This window comes from Carcharhinus amblyrhynchos, chromosome 19, assembly GCF_965287045.1.
Source record: "Carcharhinus amblyrhynchos chromosome 19, sCarAmb.v2.hapA, whole genome shotgun sequence".
NCBI lineage: Eukaryota > Metazoa > Chordata > Chondrichthyes > Carcharhiniformes > Carcharhinidae > Carcharhinus > Carcharhinus amblyrhynchos.
Genome location: NC_137342.1, coordinates 19,022,868 through 19,049,143, shown reverse-complemented (window position 1 = coordinate 19,049,143; position 26,276 = coordinate 19,022,868). Strand labels below are relative to the sequence as shown.

The window sequence follows — 26,276 nt, the reverse complement described above, 5'->3', positions numbered from 1 at the left end:
GGGCATTCGATAAGGTCCTCCATGCAAGGCTTATTGAGAAAGTGAGGGGGCATGGGATCCAAGGGGACATTGTTTTGTGGATCCAGAAGTGCCTTGCTCACAGAAGGCAAAGAGTGGTTTTGGTGGGTCTTTTTCTGCATGGCGGTCAGTCACCAGTGGAGTGCCCCAGGGATCTATTCTGGGACCCTTGCTGTTTGTGATTTTTATAAATGACCTGGATGAGGAAGTGGAGGATGGGTTGGTAAGTTTGCCGATGACACAAAGGTTGGAGGTGTTGTGGATAGTTTGGAGGGATGTCAGAAGTTGCAACGAGACATAGGATGCAAGACTGGGCGGAGAAGTGGCAGATGGACTTCAACCCAGATAAATGTGTGGTGATTCATTTTGGCAGGTCAAATGGGATGATGGAATATAAGGGTAAGACTCTTAGCAGTGTGGAAGATCAGAAGGATCTTGGGGTCCAGATTCATAGGACGCTCAAATCGGCCTCGCAGGTAGAGGATGTGGTTAAGAAGGCATACGGTGTACTGGCCTTCACCAATTGAGGAATTGAGTTTAGGAGTCGGGAGATAATGCCGCAGCTGTATAAGACCCTGGTCAGACCCCACTGTGCTCAGTTCTGGTAGCCTCATTACAGGGAGGATGTGGAAGCTATAGAAAGGGCGCAGAGGAGATTTATAAGGATGTTGCCTGGATTAGGATGCATGCCTTATGAGGATAGGTTGAGAGAGCTCGGTCTTTTCTCCTTGGAGAGACAAAGGATGTGACGTGACCTGATAGAGGTGTATACGATGTTGAGAGGTATTGATCGAGTGGATTTTCAGAGGCTTTTTCCCAGGGCTGAAATGGCTGCCACAAGAGGACGCAGGTTTAGGGTGCTGGGGAGTAGGTACAGAGGAGATGTCGGGGTAAGTTTTTCACGCAGAGGGTGGTGGATGGTGGAATTGGCTGCCGACAGTGGTGGTGGAGGCAGATTTGATAGGGCCCTTCAAGAGACTTCTGGATAAGTACATGGGACTTAGTGAGATAGAGTGTTATAGGTAAGCCTAGTAGGTAGGGACATATTCAGTGCAACTTGTGGGCCGAAAGGCCTGTTTGTGCTGTAGTTTTTCTATGTTCTATATGCAGTAGTGATTTTCACCCTTTAGATTAGAAGTGTTTATGAGCAGTTGATGGTAGCACTTGAAGATATCCCTACACCCTGTATAAAATTTCATTATGAACAAAGCTGAACAGAGGATTTTGGTCACCATTTGGGTATCTGGTTCTGTAATAGGGTCCAATGATAAGTTCCAACAATGAATGCACTTCACAAGAGTATTATAAAGAAACAATTGATACATAGGAACATAGGACTTGGGAGCAGAAGTTGGCCATTCGGTCCTTTCTGTCAGCTCTGCCATTTGATAAGATCGTGGCAGGTCTGATTATGGTCTTAATTCCACTTTCATATTGGCACCCATAACTCTTGACTCCCTTGTCTTTCAAAAATCTATCCAACTCAACATTGAATAAATTCAATGACACAGCTTCTAATGCTTTCTGAGGTAGAGAATTCCACAGACTAATCATCTTCTGAGAGAGAGAAAATTCTCCTAATCTTGATGTTAAGAGGGAGACCTCTTGTATTTAAACTGTCTAAACTTTAAGAGGAAGCAGCTTCTTGGTGTTCATCCTCTCCAGTCACCTCAGGATCTGATATATTTCAATAAGATCACCACTTGTTCTTGACTCCACTGGGGATAGGCCCAACTCCCAGGAATGAGTGGAGTGAACCTTCTCTGAACTGCTAACACAGTTATATTCTTCAAATAAGAAGACCAAAACCGCTCACAGTACTCCAAAATGGTACTCCAAGCCCCTGTACCGCTGCAGTAAAACTTCCCTTTACATTCCTTTTTACCATCATTCGATTTGCCCTGATGTATCTGCATATTAATTTGTGAATTATGTGCCAGAGCAGCCAGATCCCTCTGTACCACCAAGTTGTGTAATCTCTCTGCATGTTCTTCCTGCCAATGTTCACGTTTTCCCACATAGTATTCCATCTGCCAATTTTTTGCCTACTCACTTAATCTATTTATATTCTTTTGTTGAATCTTTACTTCCTTAAGAAATTACTTTCGTACCTATCTTGATGTCATCAGAAAATTTAGCGACCATACATTTGGTCCCCTCAAGTCAGTGATATGGGGTGGGATTCTCAGGCTTTCCTGCAGTTTCTTTCTCATGGCAGGAGGTGCTGTGCAGTTGGCTGATGGTGGGATCTTCTGGTCCCACTGCTGTCAATGGGATTTTCCATTGACTTCACCCCACACTGCTAAGAAATCTACATGGGCCTATACCATCGGCAGAACCGGAAGATCCTGCTGACATGAACAATCAGAAAATTCTGGCCATGGGGATTGTAAATGATTGAGGCCCCAGCACTGATCACTGATTCCACTAGTGATAGCTTGCCAATCTAAAAAAAGGACCAATTTATCCCAACTGTCTGACTCCTGTTTGAAAAAAAACTCTTATTATTCTAATATGTTACACCTTTTACATTGAACTCTTATTTCATTTAACAATGTTTGATGTGGCATCTTATCAGATGCCTTTAGGACATTCAAATACACCATATCTACAGGTTCCTCTTTATCCACATTGCTTATTATTTTCTCAGGAAATTCTAATAAATTAGTTAAGCACAATATCCCTTTCACAAAACCATGTTGATTTTGCCTGATCATATTATGGTTTTCTAAATGTCTTGCTATAACATTCTAAATGATGGATTTTAACAGTTTCCTTAACTACCCCATAGTTTCCTGCTTTCTGTCTCCCTGTTTCTAATAAAGGTATTGCATTTTCTGTTTCCCAACCCTTTGAATGCTTCCAGAATCTAAAGAACTTTGGAACCAATGTCTCTGCTTTCTCTGCAGCCAAACCTTTTAAGACCAAAGGATGCAGGCCCACTTTGTCCGGGGGACTTGTTAGTCTTTACAGTCTAACAGCTTCCCCAGTGCCTTTTCTCTGGTGACAGTGATTGTTTTAAATACAAATTATATTTAAGTTATTTTGAAATAGCGGGCCACATAAGGCAATATTAGAGCAGATGCCTTAATACTTGATCAAAGAAATCGGCTTAAGGAATGCCTTAAAGGAGGAAAAGTGTAGAGGATTAGGGAGGGAACGTAGAACCTTGACAGCTAAACACACATCCACTAATAATGGAGTTAAAATTGGGGATGCTCAAAAAGTCAGATTTAGGTACAGAGGAGTTGCTGGACCTGGAGCCAAGGTAGGTCATTTGCCTTGGAGAGGGCTGGAGTCAGTACCTGGATAGTAGAGTTTGTAGTGAGGACAGAAGGCTGATATCACACTTTCCAATATTTAATTGGAAGATATTTCTGTTCATGCAGAACTGGATGTTGAGCAAGCAGTCTGATATTTTATCAACAGTGGGAGAATAGAGAGAGAAGTGGTGTTGAGGAGAGCTTGTTGTTGTCAGCCTACATATGAAAACTATTTCTTTTATTTGATTTTGATTTGATTTATTATTGTCACATGTATTCGCATGCAGTGAAAAGTATTGTTTCTTGAACGCTATACAGGCAGAGCATGCTGTTCGTAGAGAAGGAAACAAGAGAGTGCAGAATGCAGTGTTAGAGTCATAGATAGAGTGTAGAGAAAGATCAACCTAATGCAAGATAAGCCCATTCAAAAGTCTGACAGGAGCAGGGAAGAAGCTGTTCTTGAGTCGGTTGGTACAAGACCTCAGACTTTTTATCTTTTTCCTGATGGAAGAAGGTGAAAGAGAGAATGTCCTGGGTGCGTGGGGTCCTTAATTATGCTGGCTGCTTTGCTGAGGCAGCAGAAAGTGTAAACAGAGTCAGTGGTTGGGAGGTTGGTTTGTGTGATGGATTGGGCTATATTCACAACCTTTTGTAGTTTCTTGTAGTCTTGGACAGAGCAGGAGCCATATCAAGCTGTGATGCAGCCAGAAAGAATGTTTTCTATGGTGCATCTGTAAAAGTTGGTGAGCGCCATATCTTGACATGCCAAATCTTCTGGAAAAGTAGAGGTGTTGGTGGGTTTCCTTAACTAAAGTGTCGGCATGGGGGACCAGAGCAGGTTGTTGGTGATGTGGACACCTAAAAACTTGAAGCTCTTGACCCTTCCGCTTCGTCCCCGTTGATGTAGACAGGGGCATGTTCTCCTCAATGCTCCCTGAAGCCGATGACAATCTCCTTCATTTTGTTGACATTGAGGAGAGATTATTGTTGCCACACCAGTTCACCAGATTCTCTATCTCATTCCTGTACTCTGTCTCATCATTGTTTGCGATCCGACCCACTATAGTGGTGTCAACAAACTGGAAAATCGACTTGGATGGGAATTTGGCCACAGTCATAGGTGTGTAGGGAGTATAGTAGGGGGCTGAGAACATAGCCTTGTGGGGCACTGGTATTGAGGATGATCATGGAGGAGGTGTTGTTGTCTACCCTTACTGATTGTAGTCTGTGAATTAGGAAGTTCAGGATCCAGTTGCAGAGGGAGGAGCTGAGGCCCAGGTCACGGAGATGGGAGATGAGTTTCATAGAAGTAATGGTGTTGAAAGCTGAGCTGTAGTCAATAAATGGACCTCTAGTGCTTGTGCTGTGTTTTTAGATTATGTTACCACGGGGTATTACGTAGATAAGAAATGGGAGGCACCAAACATACCAGAGGTAACTGCACAGGAGCAGGAAGAAGAGCTGTTGCAAGTAATACTCTGGCTATGATTAGATAGATGAGAATGGAATCAAGCAGTGGTACCGAACTGGATGACAGTGAAATGTTGGTGGACGAGAGCATTGTTGACTGAGTCAAAGAATGCAGGCAAATTATAAAGGGTGAAGAGGGATAATTTACCGTAGCTAGTTCCAAGTTGATATTCTTGCCTATCTGTATGGTGAATTAATTACCTTTGGTGAAGAAAGGTAGTTGAAAAGTCTTCCAGCTGCTTATAGCATCTAGGCTGATACATGAAGAATGATCATTTTGAGTTTGATATCAAAAAGTTGATGGTACCCGTGAAAGTTTATCCTAGCATGATTCACTGCTTTTAGAAAAACAAAATGGCAAAGAAGTAAACATGCAAAAATATTCTGTTGATGATGGAAAGGTGGGTAGAAATGAAGTAGCAAATTGCTGATGAGCGCAGTACAAGACGGTGAGTCTTTCAAGCTCAACCTGTATTTGTAGCAGTATATATATATATATATAATTGGTATCTAATTTGGCTGCCGAGATCATATTGACCCTCAAATCATCACAGTCCATGTTGGTATAGCGTGCAGACAACAGATGTTGAGTAATTTCAGTGATCAGTGTGTCTCCATCTCTCATTATATCTCATTTGTTTCCAATGCCAGATGCTGCCTGTCTGCAAATTGCTAACAGTGGTTTAGAATGCTCCGATATTGTTTACATAAATGTTATATCTGACTTTTATGATGCTCTGTATTGTCACTGAGGTTAACAATTAACAAATTTGTGACAAGTTTTAAAATTTGTTTATTTAAGACCATTTAACATACTATAGGTATTATTTTGAATTATTTGGAACAGCCTCACAATTAACTGTCAGAACTCTTTGCTATCACTTGTCAGAGTGATTGGACTGAGAGTTAATAAAGGATCAGTGTTTTATACTTTGTTATTGGTGGTAGGATGAATAATATAACTGAAACAGCAAGAATTGGATGAGAATACATTTAAACGCTTTTAAATCCAGGAATAGGTTTGAACAAAAGCCTTTTCCACTTTATTGAAGAATCTGAAAGCTTTTTTCTCTGATAGCTTAAGTCAGTGGTAGCCTTATTTGGAAGAATGTAGGGCTAGGCATTACTCCAAGACGTGAACATATACATTTGTTTGATGTTTCATGTAGAACTGAGAGAATATTGGATTGCTGGAATTGGCATTTCTAAGAAATGTAAAACTGAGGCCCCATTTTGTCTGCTGAAGTCAACACACAATTTAACATAGCACTATTCAAACAGCAAGGCAGTTTTCCCAGTATCCTGACCATCAATTATCCCAGAATAACGATACCTAAAAAGATTAACTGGTTAGATTGCTGTTTGTGAGTACTTGCTGTGTAAAAATTGATTAATTTGTCTTCATAACAGTAACAAAGTCAGTCAGAAGCAACTAATTGGTTGTAAATTAGCTTTTGACGTTTTCTGGGATGCATGTTTACATCACCAACTTCTTGATATTCATTTCTACATCTAAATATTTTTTTTACAATGTGTTAACCATGGCAACAATACAATTACTTTTCCTATTATTTAAAGCTAAAGTGTGACATATACTCCCCTTTGCTGCTTCATTCTACTGTCTAAATCCTTCATCATCCATATTGCTTTGATTGTTTTCCCTTGTGGGAATGTAGCTAAACTGCATCTGAACCATCTCTTTTTTTTAAGGCTTCATCATTACAGTTCTGTCTGCCAGTCTTTGGCTCCAGTTTATCCAGAACCAGGCCTCCTTAATTTGCTAAAAATAGCTCTTCTCCAGAAAGTATTTTCATGCACTTTAGAAATTCCTCCCTTTCTCTGCCCTGAAAACAATCACTGCCACGTTCATTTTTGAGGTAGTTGAAGTCCCTTATAGATTAAATCAAATGCAGATTGGTTAGATTTCTTTGAGATATTTTTGGAGAACAGTCTAAGACTGATTTGCGACATGATATGGTTAAGTCTAGCTTTGGTGTGGAGATGTCGGCGTTGGAGTGGGGTAGGCACAGCAAGAAGTCTCACAACACTTGTCTGCTGAAGGGAGTGGATAGCTTGATCTTGGGTTTGGACATAGCTTGGCACAACGTCGAGGGCTGAAGGGCCTGTACAATACTGTACTTTTCTATGTTTCTATTAACACCAAGTTAAAGTCCAACAGGTTTTTTAGGTAGCATGAACTTTTGGAGCACTGCCCCTTCATCAGCTAAGTGGAGGATTGGGTTTGCAAACAGGGCATATTTAGACACAGACTCAATTTACAAGATAATGGTTGGAATGCGAGTCTTAACAGGTAATCAAGTCTTTACAGGTGCAGACAATGTGAGTGGAGAGAGGGTTAAGTACAGGTTAAAGAGGTGCGAATTGTCTCAAGCCAGGACAATTAGTGAGATTTTGCAAGCCCAGGCAAGTCATGGGGGGTTACAGATAGTGTGACATGAACCCATGATCCCGATTGAGGCCGTCCTTGTATGTGCAACTTGGCTACCAGTTTCTGCTCAGCGATTCTGCACTGTCGTGTGTCTTGAAGGCCACCTTGGAGAATGCTTACCTAAAGATCAGAGGCTGAATGCCTTTGACTGCTGAAGTGTTCCCTGACAAGGAGGGAACACTCCTGCCTTCTGATTGTCGAGCAGTGTCAATTCATCCATTGTCGTAGCGTCTGCAAGCTTTCGCCAATGTACCATGCCATGGGACATCCTTTCCCGCAGCTAATCAGGTAGACAATGTTGGCCAAGTTGCAAAAGTACGTACCATGTACCTGGTGGATGGTGTTCTCATGTGAGATTATGGCATCCATGTTGATGATCCAGCACTTCTTGCAGATGTTGCTGTGGCAGGGATGTGTGGTATGTGTGGTCAATATTCTCCTGAAGGCTGGTAGTTTGCTGTGGACAATGGTCTGTTTGAAGCTGCGCAGTTGTTTGAAGGCAAGTAATGGGGGTGTGGGAATGGCCTTGGCAAGATGTCATCGATGAAGATATACATGTTGAAGGCTCTGGAGAATATGTTGTAGCTTCTCCGCTCTGGGGAAGCACTGGACATCAGTAAGTTCTCTGTCCGCCATGTCCTGTGTTTGTCTTCTGAGGAGGTTGCTGCGGTTTTTCGCTGTCGCACGTTGGAACTGTTGATCAAAGAGTTGAGCGCCACATCCTGCTCTTATGAGGGCGTCTTTCAGCATTTGTAGGTGCCTGTTGCAATCCTCCTCATCTGAGCAGATCCTGTGTGTACAGAGGGCTTGTTTGTAGGGGATGGCTTCTTTAACGTGTTTAGGGTGGAAGCTGGAGAAGTGGAGCATTGAGGTTATCTGTGAGCTTGCAGCACAGTGAAGTGCTGAAGTGACCATCCTTGGTGGAGATGTGTGTATCCAAGGATGCAACCAATTCTGGAGAGTAGCCCATGGCAGATCTGACCAGGGATGGAACTTGTTGATGTCATCATATAGTTGTTTTAGTGATTGTTTGCCATTGAATCCAAAGGAAGAAAATGTCATCGATGTATCTAGTGTATAGCATCGTTTGAAGGTCCCGTGTGGTGAAGAGGCCTTGTTCAAACCTGTGCATGAAGATGTTGGCATTCTGAAGTGTGAATTTGGTCTCCCTGGCTGCTCCATGTGTCTGGATGAAGAATTGGTTGTTGAAGTTATTGTGGTCTAGGATGAAGCAGATGAGTTGTAGAATTGCGTCTTCAAATTTGCAGTTGTCAGCGTTGAGTACTGAGGAAGCTGCAGCAATACCATCGTCATGGTGTAGAGTGCTGAGACATCCATTGTGATGAGGAATGTTCCTAGTTCATGCCATGGTACATACTCTTGAAACTCGGCCAACGTAATCTACCTCATATGCTGCAGGAAAGGATGTCCTGAGGCATGGTACATTGGCGGGACCCTGCAGATGCTATGACAATGGATGAATGGACACCGCTTAACAATCACCAGGCAGGAGTGTTCACTTCCTGTTGGGGAACACTTCAGCAGTCAAGGGCATTCAGTCTTTTATTTTTGGATAAACATTTTCCAAGGTGGCCTTCAAGACACAAGACAATGCAGAATTGCCAAGCAGAAACTGATGGTCAAGTTCCACACACATGAGGATGGCCTCAACCGGATCTTGGATTCGTATCACACTATCTGTAACCCCCATGACTTACCTGGGCTTGCAAAATCTCACTAACTGTCCTGGCTTGAGACAATTCATACCGCTTTAACCTGCACTTATCCCTCTTTCCACTTGCATTGTCTGCACCTGTTAAGACTCACATTCCAACCATTGTAAATTGAGTCTGTGTCTATATATGCTCTGTTTGTGAACCCAGTCCTCCACTCACCTGATGAAGGGACAGTACTCTGAAAGCTCATGCTACCAAATAAACCTGTTGGACTTTAACCTGGTGTTGTGAGACTTCTTACTATGTCTAGCTTGATTGGAAGGAAGGAGTGATTTTGGACTTTTAGTCCCCAAAGCTTTCCACCACCTGGTGTTTTCTTTGCCTCTTATCTGACATCATGATAGACAAATTGGTATAAATTAATTAGTCAACAAATCCAGTTTTGTATCATTGGGTATCAAGTTCGTAAAGTTAAAAGTTAATTTATAAATCACAAGTAAGGCTTACATTAATGCTGCAATGAAGTTATTGTGAAATTCCCCTAGTCGCCACAATCTGGCACCTGTTCAGGTCAATGCACCTCAAGTCTTTTAGAATGTAGGAGGAAATTGGAGCACCTGGAGGAAACCAACGCAGACACGGGGAGAACATGCAAACTCCACACAAACAGTGACCCAAGTGGGGAATCGAACCTGGGTACCTAGTGTTGTGAAGCAGCAGTGCTAACCGCTGTGCTAAAAGATGGCAAACTGGATCAACCTTGACTTAGTTTTCATCTAGCTGTTCCTATTTCAAATGAATTATTGCTGCCCTGATGTCTCAGCTGTAAAGCATGCATGCTTTAAGATTGTGAATGTCATAAAAACATGAGAAATAGAAGCAAGAGTGGACTATCTGCTCCCTTGTACCTATAGGGTGATGGAGAGCCTTCGAAAAAATGTTTCAAATGCAGTTTAGCTCCTCCATTCAGTATGATAATTGCTAATTTAACTCAACTATCTCAATATCTAAGCTTGCCTAGAAGTTTAGGATCTGAGAAACCTACTTAGAGTCTTGTAACATGATGATAATTTTTTGTTTGGTGGTTGAATGAATATGGAAATAGACTGGATTATCTTCTGTTGGTTGCTCCTTACTCTTTGACTGAAGATCAATATCTGATCCAAAGCTTCTTGGGTATTCCCTCTTTCCTGTTTATTATCTGACCATGTTTGGGGTTGGGGTATGATGTGAGTAGTGTAGACTAATGTCATAGGCAGATCGTTATGAAGGATAAGGAGAATATTTCTAGATCATGATCAATCTTTAAACCAGTGGTGCTAGAATATTTCAGGAGTCAGAATTTATTGTTAGAATGTCAATCTAAATTAATAGTCTTTCTTTTGTTTAATGTGGTAAATAGGAACAGATCTCGCAACTTAATCTTAATTATGAATAACAATATATGTTTTTATCTCTTTGTTAAAATAAGAATCCTACACAGGTTGGAACAGCACTTCAAGTTTTCTACAACCTTGGAACCTTAAAAGAGACGATTAAAAATGTAGTTGATGGGTATCAGGTATCTCTTGAAGATAATATCAGCAGTGCCTTGGACGTAAAACTGCTAACTCAACCTATTCAAGCCACCACAAGAGGCAAGTTTGACTTTTATACTAAACTTTTATCATGGTAATAGGAATGCAATCAACAAGATCATAATGTTTGATAATAACAAATACACTATTTGAATGTTAACATAATTTAAATGAGAGGCAGTGTTTTAAATTCTAAATCACGTTAATTTTCTTGTCTCCTCAGCCATTGTACTTCTGCATAATTATTCTGGCTTTTCAAAATTTACAGGACCTGGAAGAGCCACAATGCCCACCCCAGGCAACACACCAGCATTCCGTGCTGCTCTTTGGACAAATATGGAGAAACTGATGGATCAAATTTGTGCTGCATGTGGACAAGTAAGATTCTGATGACTTTTAATTGTTAAATGTAATTGAAATTGTGCAGCATCAATTAATAATTAATTCCTCCTCATTTGTTGAATTTCCACATGAATAGGAATAGGCACCTTCTTTGGCTCAAATTGCATCAGATGGTTTATCAAGAAACTTGTGAGGAGGGTGTATACCTACACAGTTTTCTCCTGTGACTGGCAGAAAAACTGAAATGTTTTCGTCAATCTTGAAACTTTTTGGGAAGAAGATTTGATAATCCCACTTCTAAACAAGGATGGTTATATTGGTTATTGTTAGCTCCTGATTGGGCAGGACCCACCAAAAAAAACTATAATTTTATTTGAACTCTAATTAATTAAGACCAGTATGTGAAAGGTTCCTTTTATGTTCTTGGGAATAGAAGAGCAGGAGGAAGCCCGTCAAACCTGCTCTGCCATTCAAAGAGATCATGGCTGATCATTAACTTGCACCATTTTTCCCACTATCCCCATACCCCTTGATGTCATAAGTATCCAGAAATCTATTGATTTTTTTATCTTGAACATGATTGATCTTCCCCTGCCTTCTGGGAGAGAGAGTTCCAAAGATTCACCATCTTCAGTGAATAAAACACTCCTCATTGTAGTCTTAAGTGGTCTGTCTCTTATTCTGATGCTGTGTCCCCTGATTCTAGATTCACCAGCCAGGGGGAACATCCTATCCCCATCTACTCTATTATTGGCTGTAGAATTTTGTAAGTGTCGATGAAGTCACCTCTGATTCTTCTAAAATCCAGAGATACAAGCCCCAAATCCTCTCCTTTAAGATAACCACAACATCCCAGGGGTTAGTCTGGTGAACTCCTGTTGAACTCCCTCTATGACGAGTATATCTTTGCTTAGATAAGGAGACTAAAACTTTACACAGTACTCCAGGTACCGTCTTACCAAGGCTCTACACAATTGCAGCAAGGCATCTTTACTGCTGTACTGAAATCCCCTTGCAATGATGGTGTCATGGATGTGCCTAGTAATGACAGGAACAACAATTTAACAAGGAATGATAGGATATGATCTCTCTAGCAACAGGTTAAAAACCTGCCTAGCGACAGCAGTCAGTAGCATGCGAAGGGGATGATGAGATGAGACCTTTCCCAGTAATGACATTGCCAGGCATTCAGATAGAACCAGGTGTAAATAGTTCTGTCATCAGAAAACAGCTTACCTAGATGACTGAAAGCTCATTGGAGGTATACAGATGCTAATTCCCCCGAGAGTCACAGAAGATGAGAGATGCGGACAGCCCAGATACACAAAAGGAAAAATTGCAGAAGAACCAGCACTTGCAAAAGCAGGTAGGCCAGTTTGACAACTGGTAGCTAAGAGCCTGAGAGACATTGTAACATCTAAGAGCCAACAGGCCAGTTAAATATCACACAGCCGAGAAAATTTTTTAAGAAGTTTTAGTGCCAAAGTGCTGCAGAAGCCTTTGCAAAGGCAGTTTAAATATCTTCACTGGACCAGGAAAATATGTTGGCCAGATTTGATCAGCCACCTTGTATTGTATGGTAACTATAGGATGGATTTGATGTGTAGATTGATTTAATTTAGATGTTGTTTGGGAATATGAAAGTCTGAAGGAATTTAGGAATCACAGATATATATTTGAAACAGGTTATTTCTATATAAACTATGTATGGTTAGTAATTCATACATTTAATTGTCTTGGTATCTTAATCCTATTTATTTGTATTTGTCTTTAGTTTATTAAATGGGCTTTAGTAATGTTATACAGTGACTGGGCTGGTTATTCTCACTAGGGGTTTCATGAGACTCTTCACACCGTTCCAAAAACAAAACTATACACCACCAGGAACTGGTGTTTTAATTTGCGATATATTCGCAGTTAACATCTACGCTGTTTGTGACAAAGGCCAATACCATTTGCCGTCCTAATGGTTTGCTGCAACTGTATGCTAGCTTTTAGTAATTCGTGAAAAAGAACACAGGTCCTTTTGGACGTAAGCACTTGCTAATCTCTCTCAGTTTAAGAAATACCCTGCCTTTCTATTTTTTTTAACCAAAATGGGTAACTTCATACCTATTCACATTATATTCCATCTGCCATGTTCTTGCCCACACATTTAGCCTGTTCAAATCCCTTTGAGCCTCCTTGCATTTTCCTCACAACTTGCATTCCCACCTAGTTTTATGCCATCAGCAAATTTGGAAATATATTTGGTCCCCACATCCAGATCATTCATTTAAATTGATTGTTGAGGTATCTCACTGGTAACAGGCTGCTACCCTGAAAATGACCTGTTTGTTCCTATTCTCTGTTGCTAACCAATTCTCAATCCATACCAGAATATTACCCCAATCCCATGTGTTCTAATCTTGCTTATTAACCTCCTGTGAGGACCTTATCAAAAGCCTTCTGAAAATTCAAATACACCACATCCACAGGTCGTCCCCTAGCTATGCTACAAGTAACATTCTCAAAAAACCTAACAGGTTTGTCAAACATGATTTCCCTTTCATTAGTGCATGTTGATTCTGTCCAATTATATTATCATTTTCAACTACCCAAATATCGCACAATTTACAATAGATTCTAAGATTTTCCCTACTACTGTCATCGATATTACTAGTACATTATCATGATTAGCCACCCCAGGACAATCGGCATTTGGATTCTGAGTTAGCTTGCAGGTGTGGATTCTCAGAATCTCACAAAGCACCTTTTACTCACAAAGCACCTTTTATTTGTGTAGTTTGAATCAAAAAGGAAACAAGTTAAGTTATCTAACTTAGTATTGTCTTTCAATGTTTGAAAGTAGTTCAACCACCACATGTCATATGCCCTTCTGGACTTTGTTCATTTTGTTTTCTGAAGTGTTGTGGTTTGATGGTGCTTTTTGTTTACATTTTCACTCCCTTTGATGTAATTCATAGGCTGGAATTTTACTGGTACACCTGCCCTGATTCCGGGGGCGGGCGAGGCTCGGAGAATGGCATTCTCCGTTGGTCTCGGGAGGGATCATAAGAACCTCGGGTGGGCATATTGGTAAAATTCCACCCAATGATTCAATATAACCTCTTTCAAGAAAATATTTATGATATCTTCCAGAATATACCATGGACTACCTAACAATTTATATCACGGGGTTTTTCAGGAAGTGTAATTTATTCTTTGTATGGTGATTGCAGCTCCTGTTCAGTGATGTTGCACCTATTTTTAAAAATGAAGAGTTGGTCATCTAATATTGTTATACTTTAATTTTTAATGTTAAATTGATTTATTTTCCTTAGGTACAGCATTTGCAAAAGGTCTTAACAAAGAAAAGAGACCCCGTGACACATGTCTGCTTTATTGATGAAATAACGAAGGTAATTTTAGTTTTGAAATACTGGGATTAAGATCTGCTATAGGGAGGATGAACCAAAGATAGGAAAGAGATCATTTTGTACAGTGCAGACTTGAGATGTCTCAAACTAGCAGAGTATATCATGTTCACAAATTAGGCAACATTAGAAGCAGTTATGGATTTATTTTCTTGCATCATTGGTTTTTCAACAGTTACATGCGTTTTGTAAACCTTGATTATACTAGATTCTTAGAAACATGAGATTAAGAAAAAGTGAAATTATTTTGTCAGATTACCCTCATACTTTCAGCATCCAAATGCCTAGAAGCCAGATAACTCCAGTCACCTTGGTCTAAATTGTATGGAATAGGCTGTAGCAGTTCACAATTCTTTTGCTCTGAATCAGCAAGCAGAATGTCTCGATGGTCAGGACTTTTTCCACAAGGTTATCACCAAAGTTTACGTATTGGGAATGACGTAGGGATACTTGGTTTTGAAATTATTTGACAGCATATGATCCTAACAATATCAATACTACTACTCAGGTACTACAAGCTAAATTAACAGTTTTATTTAAGATTAAAAATAGCAATGCCAGATTTTACTTCCTTGAAAGATTATCTTTAGAAAATAGAAAAAAATCATGGTAATTATGTTGATATAATTATGGTATAGCTAAGATTTTTTTTTAAAAGTAGAGCAGCCTGCTTATGCCTCTGACTCAAATAATAGATGATTAATTTGAACATCTCTGATATTGCTGACAAAGTAAATATGTCACAGACAATGTAAATGCTTTTGATTTTAAGGGTGGTATCCCCTTCTATGTAGGCTTCAGTCAGCATCATCTTTGACAAAAAAATGACAAAACGAATAAGTCAGCAAACCAATACAGTGCATTTTTGCTGAAATGTTACTAGAGAAAAGCATGGAATTATAATAACCCTTGGAATGCCAAACACTCCTATAATGCCAACTCTCTCAAAAATAACTCAATGAATTCATCTATTATAGTGAACAGGGCAAGCAACAGCAAGCCTCTTCAATTAATTGAGTTGAAAAATATTTATCAGGCTCTGTGCCCTATATTTGTAAATTGGAACATTTAATCCAATTTAAATCCTATACAGCAAGCAAACTAGAAAAAAAATGAAAAATGGAATTGAGTGAGATAAAAGGCAAAGAGAAATATTTTAATTTTAAAAAATCTTCAGCACAATTCTTACAATCTGAAGGGTTGACATAGTGCATTTGTAAAATTTTCAGTGCCACGCCCGATATGTTTGGTTCTAATTTAGACTTGACCACTTCATTAAAAGTTATTTTACACTTGAATGGATAAGCCCAAATTGTGATGTGCTTATTGGGCATGCAACACATAACTACAGCAACTTCGTAGTTTCCATGTGTTCGATTGCCGAATCTCTTGCTGAGATAATGGTTAATGGTGTAGTGAAATGTGGGGGAGTAGAGCATGTTGAATAGAAACTTCTTGTTTTTTCTGTTTAATTATGTATGTGTAAGCACTGTAGATTTCTGTCCAATTTACACTTGAATAATGGTGAGTGCTGATAATATCACTTATCCCGATATCTGGACCAACATGGATAGGAAAAATGAGAGATGAAGGAAAATGCCAAAACATGACAAATTTGAGAGAGCTATTTTTCAAGGCAGTAGATATTTGGGATTGTAATATTCAGTGAATATTCAATTTATTTTTATTAAGAAGTCACAGGTAATGCACATAAAAGCTAATATTTATATTTTTCCTCTTAGGACAGTCAAGCAGACATTTTATATGCTTTTTGGAACTCTGTTACAGAAATCTTGTCTGTGAAATTCCAACAAGCTACAAATTGTAAGTATCTATATTAATTCATATATTATAGATCATAGAATCCCTACGGTGCAGAAGGAGGCCCATTCGGCCCATCAAGTCTGCACTAACCACAATCCACCTAGGTCCTATTCCCGTAACCCTACATATCCCTACATTACCCTGCTAATCCCCCTGACACTTGCGTCAATTTAGCATGGCCAATCAACCTAATCCGCACATCTTTGGATTGTGGGAGGAAACCCACGCAGATGTGGGGAGAATGTGCAAACTCCACACAGATAGTGACCTGAGGCTGGAATTGCAGCTGGGTCCCTGGCACTGCAAGGCAGTAGCGCCAACCACTGTGCCACTGTTCGTTTGGGAATTATAAGGAATGAAATAAACTGAATCCTTTAATCAATGTTTTAATATTGTTATACAAATTTAGTATTTTTCAATTTCAGACAAGAAAAATTCCTTTTAATATTGGTGTTAAACATGAGGGTATCTCATGTCCATTAACGGATACTGATTTTCTTCACCATTTTGAAACACAGAATTTAAAGAATTTATCTTCATGAATGCAGTACAAAGCATAAAACAAGGAAAAGACCAATAGTTCTGTCAAGCAATGTCCTGCAAAACATATTTGCAGTTGGCCTCATTTTGAACTTAACTCAATTTTCTGTAGGAAAGATTCTGCATGTCTTCACAATGACAGATTTAATTGAAGAACACCAATTATCTGTCTTTCTTTCAACCTCCACTATTGATTTGTTGAACTGTAATTTAACTGATATGGGATATTTTTACCTGTGTTGATAACTATTCCTATGTATTCTTTTGGGTCTCTTGATCCCACTCCTACTCAGAAAACTATTTTTAAGAGTAGTTAATCCACACAGCATTATCTTCTTTTACTAGGCATTTGTTCCATGTACAGCATTTTATGGGATAGAGAAATTCTAATATTTAGTCTAGCTTGGTAACCTTGTACTGGATCCTTTGGTTCTGCATTCTAAGTCCATATTGATGGCTACTTTTATATATACTTGTTATTCCCCTTGATGTTTAAATACAAAAGAACTCACTTCTTATATAATGTAAGTATACTCAGCTCTGTGAACCTCATCGTAAGTTAGAGCACAAAGTTCCAAATCAACTTTAGTTCATTGCACAGAATTAATTATGGTCATGTGTATTCAAAAGTTTGTCTCATCGATTAGTGACTCACTCAGTTTAAGGTCAAATAAGCTTTAAAACCCTTTCAGCATTTGATTATGCTGATTAAAAATTGCTTCACATTAACTATTTCTAGTCAATGGTGACTCAGACCCAAATTTTTTACGTTTCCATTTTTGTCATGAAAGATACGTTCATTCTGTCCTCTTACTGACTGCTTCATGTTTTCATCATGTATTACTTTGCACCTGGCCATAATAAAATGCATCACTCATTCACATTCCGATCCCTCTGACAGTTTGTGTCCTTTGTAGTGTTGTGTGCTTATCAGCTGCGTTTTTAACTTCGATTCATGTTGACACCAGCATGCAGGATTTTTGTGAATCTTGTGATGAATGTTCTCAAAACCTTGCACTTCTGGCTCCAGGATAGCCTCGGAATTGACTGGGAAAATGGCTTGCTCTTGGAAATGACAATCCAATGACAAATTCCTCAAACAATAATTGTAAGAGTCAAATATAATGTGGAATAAAATATTTAAATAGGTATACAATTGTAAGGCTTCATTACAGCCTTCAGATTGCCTGGCTTTTTATACTACAATGCATCAGAGAAAGATTACTTTCCCTTTTTGTACAGTGTACATTATAACATAATTTAGTTCGACAAAATGTTTTAATTGAGACTGGCAGAAAAGTAAATTTATGGTATCTTTTTTGGTCAGTAAAGTTAATTGAAAGAAAAAAGATGCTCATGTTGGAAGCAGTAGAGGTTTACTGAACAAGTGGAAGGTAATGATTTGAATGCAAAGATTCACACCTCAAGAATAGCCAAAATTGCACAAATTACAACCTGTGTCACTCTAATGATATCAACCCATAAAATCCATACTACAGAACCATAGAATCTCTACAATGCAAAAGTAAGCCATTGGGTCTGCACTGACTTTCCAAAAGACCCTCTTGCCCGGGCCCACCTCCCGATCCTACCCCGGTAACCCTGTGCATATACCATGGCTAATCCACTTAATCTACACATTTTGGGATACTATAGGGCAATTTAGCGTGGTCAGTCCACCTAACCTGCACATCTTTGGACCGTGGGGGGAAACCAGAGCACCTGGAGGAAACCCATGCAGATACAGGGAAAACATGCAAACCCCACACAGATAATCATCCAAGGCCAGAACCAAACCCAGGTCTCTGGTGCTGTGAGGCAGCAGTGACAACCACTGTGCCGCCATTCCATTCCATTTTAAGTGATGCAAACGAAAGGAATTTTCAGAGGTTTACAGATCACCATGGCCACTTTCTTTCATATTCATAGGTCAATAGAACTATTGAGTTTGCTTTAATATATTCAGAGTTGGGGGAAAAATGAAGAAGGCTCTACTTCAGGGAAATAACCATTAAGACTTCTGAAGAGGTCCATATTTTGTCCTTGCTATTTATTTATTTTGTCTCATAACTTCTGAGCTACTGGGAGTTCCGAGCTACTGAGGGACACCCAAAGATGCGCCAGGGGACGCACTGTCCCCCACACTTACTCCCTGCACATTCCCCCAGTAGAGATTGCCCGACAATTGCCTGGAAAGACCAAACATCCGTTGAGCAATCAGAGCCATCTGAAAATACCATTTAAATCATAAACTTTTGATGATTTTGACTTTTTTTTAACAGCAATAATAACCCAGGAAAAAAGAATTAAAACCACTTCTAATTCCTGGATAACTGTAATGCTGACTGCCACCTCCCTCCCCTGCTCCCACTGACCAACTGACCCTCACTGACCACTCAACCCTGCCCCACACCCCAGCTGAACCATCCAATTCCACTCACCAAACAACCTTAACTTCTCCATGGCTTCTGAAAGTGGCTGGATCTTTGAACTTTCTTGTTTCTCAGCAGCTAGTGCAGCAAAAAAGGGGCGGTGTGCCTTCCTTGCGTCTGACTGTCCAACCCTCAACTGAAGGCTTCAGTAGCACACTGCCAAACACAGTTTATGCCCAACCCAAGTTGAAAGGTCATAACTAACTAGCAGAGAAATGGCAGTTGACTCAAATTACCACTCCGCAGAAGTTTGGGCCCATTATGAGTGATGTAGAGAAAGATATTTGCTTGGGGCAGCAAGCTATGCAAAGGATTAGAAGAAAGTCATTTGTAAAAAAAAAAGAAATAATTTGCATTTATTTATATGACACTTTTTATAACCTCAAATGCTTCATTACTCATGTAGTTCACAGCAGTAGTTGAATTGCTCACCCTAGAAATGACATTAAGAAATCCGGCCAAACTAAATCACGATGAATTTTAATGAAAGAAATGAATATGCATGCATTCACATAGCACTTTAACACAGTTGTCTGTAATGTCTTAAAGTTGTTCACATCCAATAAGTAACTTTTCTTACATAATCAAACATGAGGTGGATTTCCCATGGGTGTCGGTTGGGAGCAGATTGTTCGCCAACCTGGAAGAAAAACAGACCGACTTTTTAAAAAAGCCTTCCCCACAGTGATAACACACTAATCAGTTTAAGGGTTGGCCTTCTGTCCCGCAATAGAGAGGAGGTCCCACCTCCCAGGACCCTGGCCAATCTGATTGGTCAGCAGAAATTCCAGCCCCAGCAGCACCAGAGGAAAGTAGAAATGCTGGCACTGCAAGGAGGCCTGTGGAGGTCATTGATGGCATCTGGACTTGCGTAAGTCTCAGGCCTTTAGAGCAGTGAGAGATCAGACAGCCTGGAGAGGCAGGGCGGCTGTGTTGTTGCAGTTTGTGCAACTGCGACAAACTCATTTTCAGCAGGATGTGGAGGCGAGGGAGGAGGGAGGCATGTAAAATATGTCCACTGCCCAGCCCACCACCTTCCATTCCATCCCTGACCTGTTTCCCATATAATGGGAATTGGGTAAGATGCTCACTAAGTTGCCTGCCCTTAGGTCTATTCAAACCCAATTAACTGCCCATTGAGTGGCAATTAAAGACCTCACACTGCCTCCACTGCCATGAAATGTTGGGCAGCAACAGGCAGGCCAGAGTGAAAGGGTGCGAGAGGTGATCAGTTAGGGGGTGCTCTGGATGTGTCGGTGCACCTCAAGATGCTATTTTCCCCCCGTGTTTTCCTCCCTGCCTTTCCTCCAAAAGCCAGCCACTTCAGCCTGTACATACATGATCACAAAAAATAGTAGATATGTGAACTGGCGGTCATCAAAAACAATTGATCCGATCTTAATTAATGTTTTTTTTAGAAAGATCTGGTAAAGAATGAGGTTGGAAGTTCAAGAACACATATTGAAATAGGAGATGTTCCAGTCTTATTTTTTGATTGTTTTGTTCTTTTATTCTCTGACTTTACTGGCATCTACACTATACAATAAATAAATAAAATGCCACTTACCAAGATCCAACTGAGAGGATTGAATAAAGTTGGTTGTAATGATACTCTGATTTTGAAATGGGATAGAAATTTCACAATATTTCATGTACTTGTGTTTTTTCTGGTTATTCACCTATTTCAAGAAATTAAAATTAGTGGAAAAGTCCAAATATTTAGATTGGTCTCTGGAGTGAAAACATCCTTATGGACCAAATATTTTTCCTCCATTTATATTTTCTGTTTTTATGTAGATCAAGTTGAAATTGTGCATAACATAATGTAAATTCTTAAGTGGCAAACAAGCTCTTTGTACTTGGAATATGTCCAATCAAATGTAGTCCTCCATTCAATCACCATCTTTTACTATTGTTTAATATTGTACTTTAATTAAATTAGGTACTTGCAGTTCATTGCAGGGTGGCATGGTGGCACAGTGGTTAGCACTGCTACCTTACGATGCCAGGGACCTGGGTTCTTTCCGGCCTGGGTCACTGTCTGTGCAGAGTCTGCACATTCTCCCCATGTCTGCGTGTGTTTCCTTTGTCTGCTCTGATTTCCTCCCACAATCTGAAAGATGTGGTTAGGTGCATCGGCCATGCTAAATTCTGTCTCAGTGCACCTGAACAGGCGCCAGAGTGTGGCGATGAGGGGATTTTCACAGTAACTTCATTGCAGTGTCAATGTAAGCCTACTTGTGACTAATAAATAAACTTTAAACCTTACTTTTCATTTTATAAAATTAAGCAAGGACACTAAAAATGAAAAATTAAACATGAACGTATTTAAAGTCAAAGTTTCATTTTCAAGAATAATGTGGTGAGGGACTTTAAAAAGACAGTTCTAAGTACACAATGTTGACCGATACCACGGTTATGGGGAGAGGGCGGGAAAGTGGAACTGAGCCACAACAGATCAGCCATGATCTTATTGAATGGCGGGGCAGGCTCGAAGGGCTAGATGGCCTACTCCTGCTCCTATTTCTTATGTTCTTATGTTCAGCTCGAGTTTTCTCAAACAAGACTTTGCATCTAAAGCACATGTTGAGTACTGTGATTGCAAACCATCAACAGTCATTTTAAATGCTGCTTATTATGGTGACACTCATCAAAACAGCAATTTCAAACATTAAACTGCACTTCCTTTGCGGACAAGTGGAGTAAACAGATTTTTTTCAACAACTTTGTTCTGTCCACCATAGGAATTAATGAAATGTTATAAACAGTAGTTGGCTTAAAAACTTGGAGCATGCAGACTAAGCATATAAAGATGCATGGATTTGACTGAGCTTCCACAAAGCAAGCAGAAAGCATAAAAACACCAAGGAGCAGACAGAATGGGATCTCTGATTATTGTCAGCTTGATAACATTATGATTTAGAAACTCAAGTATTTGAATTACTATTAGAGGAAATTGTTTGCTAATGGGAGAAAATTGTTTGGATTCCCCAGACAATTGCGTTAATTAGTTCATGAAAAAACTTTAAAATCCAAAACTTGACTCTTGTTCAGCTTCAGAAAAAGTGCTGTGCTGACCGTGGCCCATCTCTCAACTTGAAAGACGATCTCAGAATGAAAGTTATTAGCAACAGGAAGGAAATGACAGTAAGATGGGGTAGACTATACCTTGGGAGGTTAAATAAAGGTGCTAGTATTGAGTTGTTTTAAAATTCTCTCTTTCAGCATCCACATTTCTAAAGCAAGCGTTTGAAGGAGAATATCCAAAGTTGTTGCGATTATATAATGATCTTTGGAAACGTTTGCAACAGTACAGCCAAAGTATACAGAGCAATTTAACTACAAGTGGAAATTCAGACACGCCACCAGAACTACCACAAGGAGAGGAAGACCCTCATGATCTATTTATATTGAAGAAACAAGATTATGAGTAAGATTTTATTTTTTATCAAATCTGTATGACATATGATGCTGCTTCAATTCTGGCCTCCTACGTGATCACCGTTTATATTAACCATAGAACATTACAGCACAGAAACAGGCCTCTTGGTCCTCCTTGGCAGTGCCGAGCCATTTTTCTGTCTAGTCCCACTAACCTGCACCTGGACCATACCCCTCCACACCTCTTTCATCCATGTACTTGTCCAAGTTTTTCTTAAATGTTAAAAGTGAGCCTGCTTTCATCACTTCATCTGGCAGCTCATTCCACACTCCCACCAATCTCTGTGTGAAGAAGCCCCCCCTAATATGCCCTTTAAACTTTTCACCCTTAACCCATGTCCTCTAGTTTTTTTCTCCCCTAGCCTCAGTGGAAAAAGCCTACTTGCATTCACTCTATACCCGTCATAATTTTATACACTTCTATCAAATCTCCCCTCATTCTTCTACGCTCCAAGGAATAAAGTCCTAACCTATTTCTCTGTAACTCAGTTTCTCAAGTCCTGGCAACATCCTTGTAAAGCTTCTCTGCACTTTTTCAATCTTATTAATATCCTTCCTGTAATTAGGTGACCAAAACTGCAGACAATACTCTAAATTTGGCCTCACCAATTTCTTATACAACCTCACCATAAAATTCCAGCTCTTATACTTAATACTTTGATTTATAAAGGCCAATGTACCAAAAGCATTCTTTATGACCCTATCTACCTGTGACGCCACTTTTAGGGAATTATGTATCTTGCTCCACCATTGATAACCATGCATTCAACTGCCTGTGCCCTAAAGTTTGCGATTCCCTTCCCTTCCTTAACATCCACTTATTTAACGCAGTGTCTACTTCTGCTTGATAACACTCCTAAAAAGGCTCCTTAGGATGTCTTTCTTTGTTAAAAAATGCTAACAATTGTTATAAATACCCAGAAAAGGCTGAATTTTCTCAAAATGGTGGGCCCATGACAGCAGGCCAGAAAGCACAGCAACCCTGCCCTGCCCTGCCCATTTAAGGCCCCACCCTGGCTGCATTTAGACTAATGTTGAGTCGCCCATCACATTAAATGACAGGAGCCCAGCCAACAATTGCCAGCAACTCTCCAGCAGCACCTGGAGTAGTGATTACCTCTGGAACTGCTCCCTACGAATAGGTTACAGCGATGGACATTCACCCTGGTTTTGGGGATCAACAGGGTCAGTCAGGCAGATCCTTTAAGAGGGTTGGTGAAAGTAGGAGGTTGTTGCCATGGGCACAGCCATTGCTCCCTAGAGGTACAGCATTGATCATGTATTTGCCTCTGCAGGAAATCTACCAGGATTCACAAGATAGCCACTACACAAGGTGGATGGCTCACCTGCAGTTGGTAAAATGCCAGCAGCATTGGAGCAGGCCTTTAATTGACCAGTTAAATCATGGCTGTTGGCCATGAGGGCAGTCTCTTCATTTTTCATCACTGATAAAATACTCTTCCTCCCCTGTTTATGGGTCCCACCCTCCACTTCCCTGCTTATAACTAAATGGCTGATAAAATCCAGCCAAACATGTGCATACATATAAGTATAGTAAGATTTCTTAACTGTTTCAAATTAAGCTGGGCAAGGAGCCAGCATTTGTGTCCAGATATTTTTTAATATGCTGAATTGAAAGAAGTGTTGATATGTGAACAGATATTCTTATGAATCACATGAGTCTTAATAAAGATTATTGTTGTGTTTGCTGCTGAAATTTAGATTTTTAATGATGAACAATTAAATACATTCTATGTTCATTCTAATGTTTTAATGTAATTAATGATGATTATTGCAAGTTTAGGCATGCAATGCTAAAATTAAGTTGATAAGAATTTGAGGCAAACTTCATTGAAGTTAACATATGATTATATATAGTTGCTGCAAAAAAATTAAATGTGTAACAAGTGTCAGTCCATGTAGAACAAGTAACAGTTAACATATTGAAAGAATATGAATTGCCTTAATTTCTTTTATTAATGATAATTCTAACAAATTCGAATTTCCTCAGCCCTGAGAAGGCCTTGAAAGATTCTGTCCAACTCTATGAATCTGCTTATCTCTCAAAATCCTTATCACGGCTGTTTGATCCCGTCAACCTTGTCTTTCCTCCTGGAGGACGTAATCCACCTTCAAATGATGAGCTCGATAGCATCATTAAAACAATTGCAAGGTAGGATTTGGAAAAAGAAAAATGTACACCAGTTAATTAACTGTTGTTATGTTTGTTTGATAACACTTATAAAATGCTTTGAGGCTTGTTATTCCTTTAAAGTCACTTTATAAACGCAAGCTGCTGTTGTTTTACTTGAGGACAGTTATTAGAACATTCAATTGAAATCCTTTCAGCAATCGGTTTTGAGTGATTAGCAAGAAAATACCAAAAGGGTAAAATGATTAACGTGCTATCCATTACAGCAACATATTGGATATGTTCTATACAGCAAAGTTTGATAGAATTTGCTAATTATATGAACATTTCCCCATTTTCAATGGATTCTGTGATTGATGCTTACGAACCATTTGTTTCTTGAAGCCATTTCCTTTTGGAAATATATCATTAAAAATAGATCAGAGCTCGTTGGCCAAGTGCCCAGAAAGAATGGAACATAATGAGTTTATTTTTCAGTGATTCTAAAGCCACTGAAATTGAATTTACAATTATCTGAAACATTATTTCATTATGAATAAATTCCTGTTTCTTACTATAGTCAGTCTGTTAAAGTGAATGTGAGAAGCTGCAATAGGAAATGGATGTTTTCTTTCAGAAGGAAGCACTGTAAATATGAAACATGAAACGCACATTCACAGCAGCTTCATTTGTACAGGTTAAAAGGGCAAATTAATAATATCCCGATATCAAGTTCATCTTGTCAGAATTCTCTTTTTTAAGTCACTTTGGGTGACGTTCAGACAGAGCATGGAAAAACATAGAGCTTATATTTTAGGAGTAAGAGTCAGCAAATACAGTAGATCAAAATTTGCACTTTTATTCTTTCCTGATCTGTTTTCTTTGGAAGGCATTGATCTATTTCCGAGTCTTGATTCATGAGCGCCATTAGACCTCCAAGTTCTCTCCTCCCAGTACTCGTTATTTATATCTGATGGTGGTGATGCAAGTTATTCAACTTGGTAGGGGAGTGGAGGGTGCTGAAGCATTGCAGCTGAGACCAATCTTGTTCTCACCCCAAATCTTTTTACACTTTCACAGGGGCCAATGAATAGCAGACACATATGCACTGGCAGGCTTTCCCCCTCCAACTCCAACTGAGACTAATTGTTATGTGCTTATTGCAGTTGAGTTTACATAACTTGGTACAGACTCGGGAGATAATCTTACATTTTTAGCTCTTCCGGCTCTACTGTTCTTGGGGCCTCCAGGAATACGTGTGTTCAATCAGATGGAAATTCCTGAAGATTGTTATCAAGCTTGTCAAAGATAATATGATTGCATTGCAACACACAAAATCTTCTGATACATGCATCATTTGATTTAAAATTTGTAATTTAAACATATAGATTTAAAGTGGCTTTTGATGTATTAACCTCTCTGCTTTCAGTGAATTTAATGTGGCTTCTGTGGATCCAAACCTAAGTCTGGCTGTTGCAAGGAATGTTGCTAAAACTGTCCAACTATTTGGAGTAAAATCTGAACAACTTGTAAGTATTGTACACATCAATTATTAGGTTAGTAATGATCTGTTGGGGGGGAGAAAGAAAGGATAGGGGTTTGTACTGAACAAGAATGAAATATAAATGAAACTTGATTCTTTCATCTCTGTACAGTTTTGAAACCGCTAACGTTTTTCACTTAAATCGGTTTCAACA

The 26,276-nt window shown here is 39.5% G+C and overlaps 1 protein-coding gene across 1 annotated transcript in view; it reads left to right on the top strand.

The window, feature by feature from the left end:
• Positions 1-26,276, top strand: part of cog5 (component of oligomeric golgi complex 5) — a 101,181-nt gene that overhangs the window by 54,491 nt on the left and 20,414 nt on the right. The window contains exons 8-14 of the mRNA XM_080207334.1: positions 10,348-10,513; positions 10,722-10,831; positions 14,119-14,196; positions 15,954-16,035; positions 22,233-22,437; positions 24,460-24,621; positions 26,009-26,108. Coding sequence (XP_080063460.1) covers positions 10,348-10,513; positions 10,722-10,831; positions 14,119-14,196; positions 15,954-16,035; positions 22,233-22,437; positions 24,460-24,621; positions 26,009-26,108 — 903 coding nt within the window. The remainder of the gene's footprint in view (positions 1-10,347; positions 10,514-10,721; positions 10,832-14,118; positions 14,197-15,953; positions 16,036-22,232; positions 22,438-24,459; positions 24,622-26,008; positions 26,109-26,276) is intronic.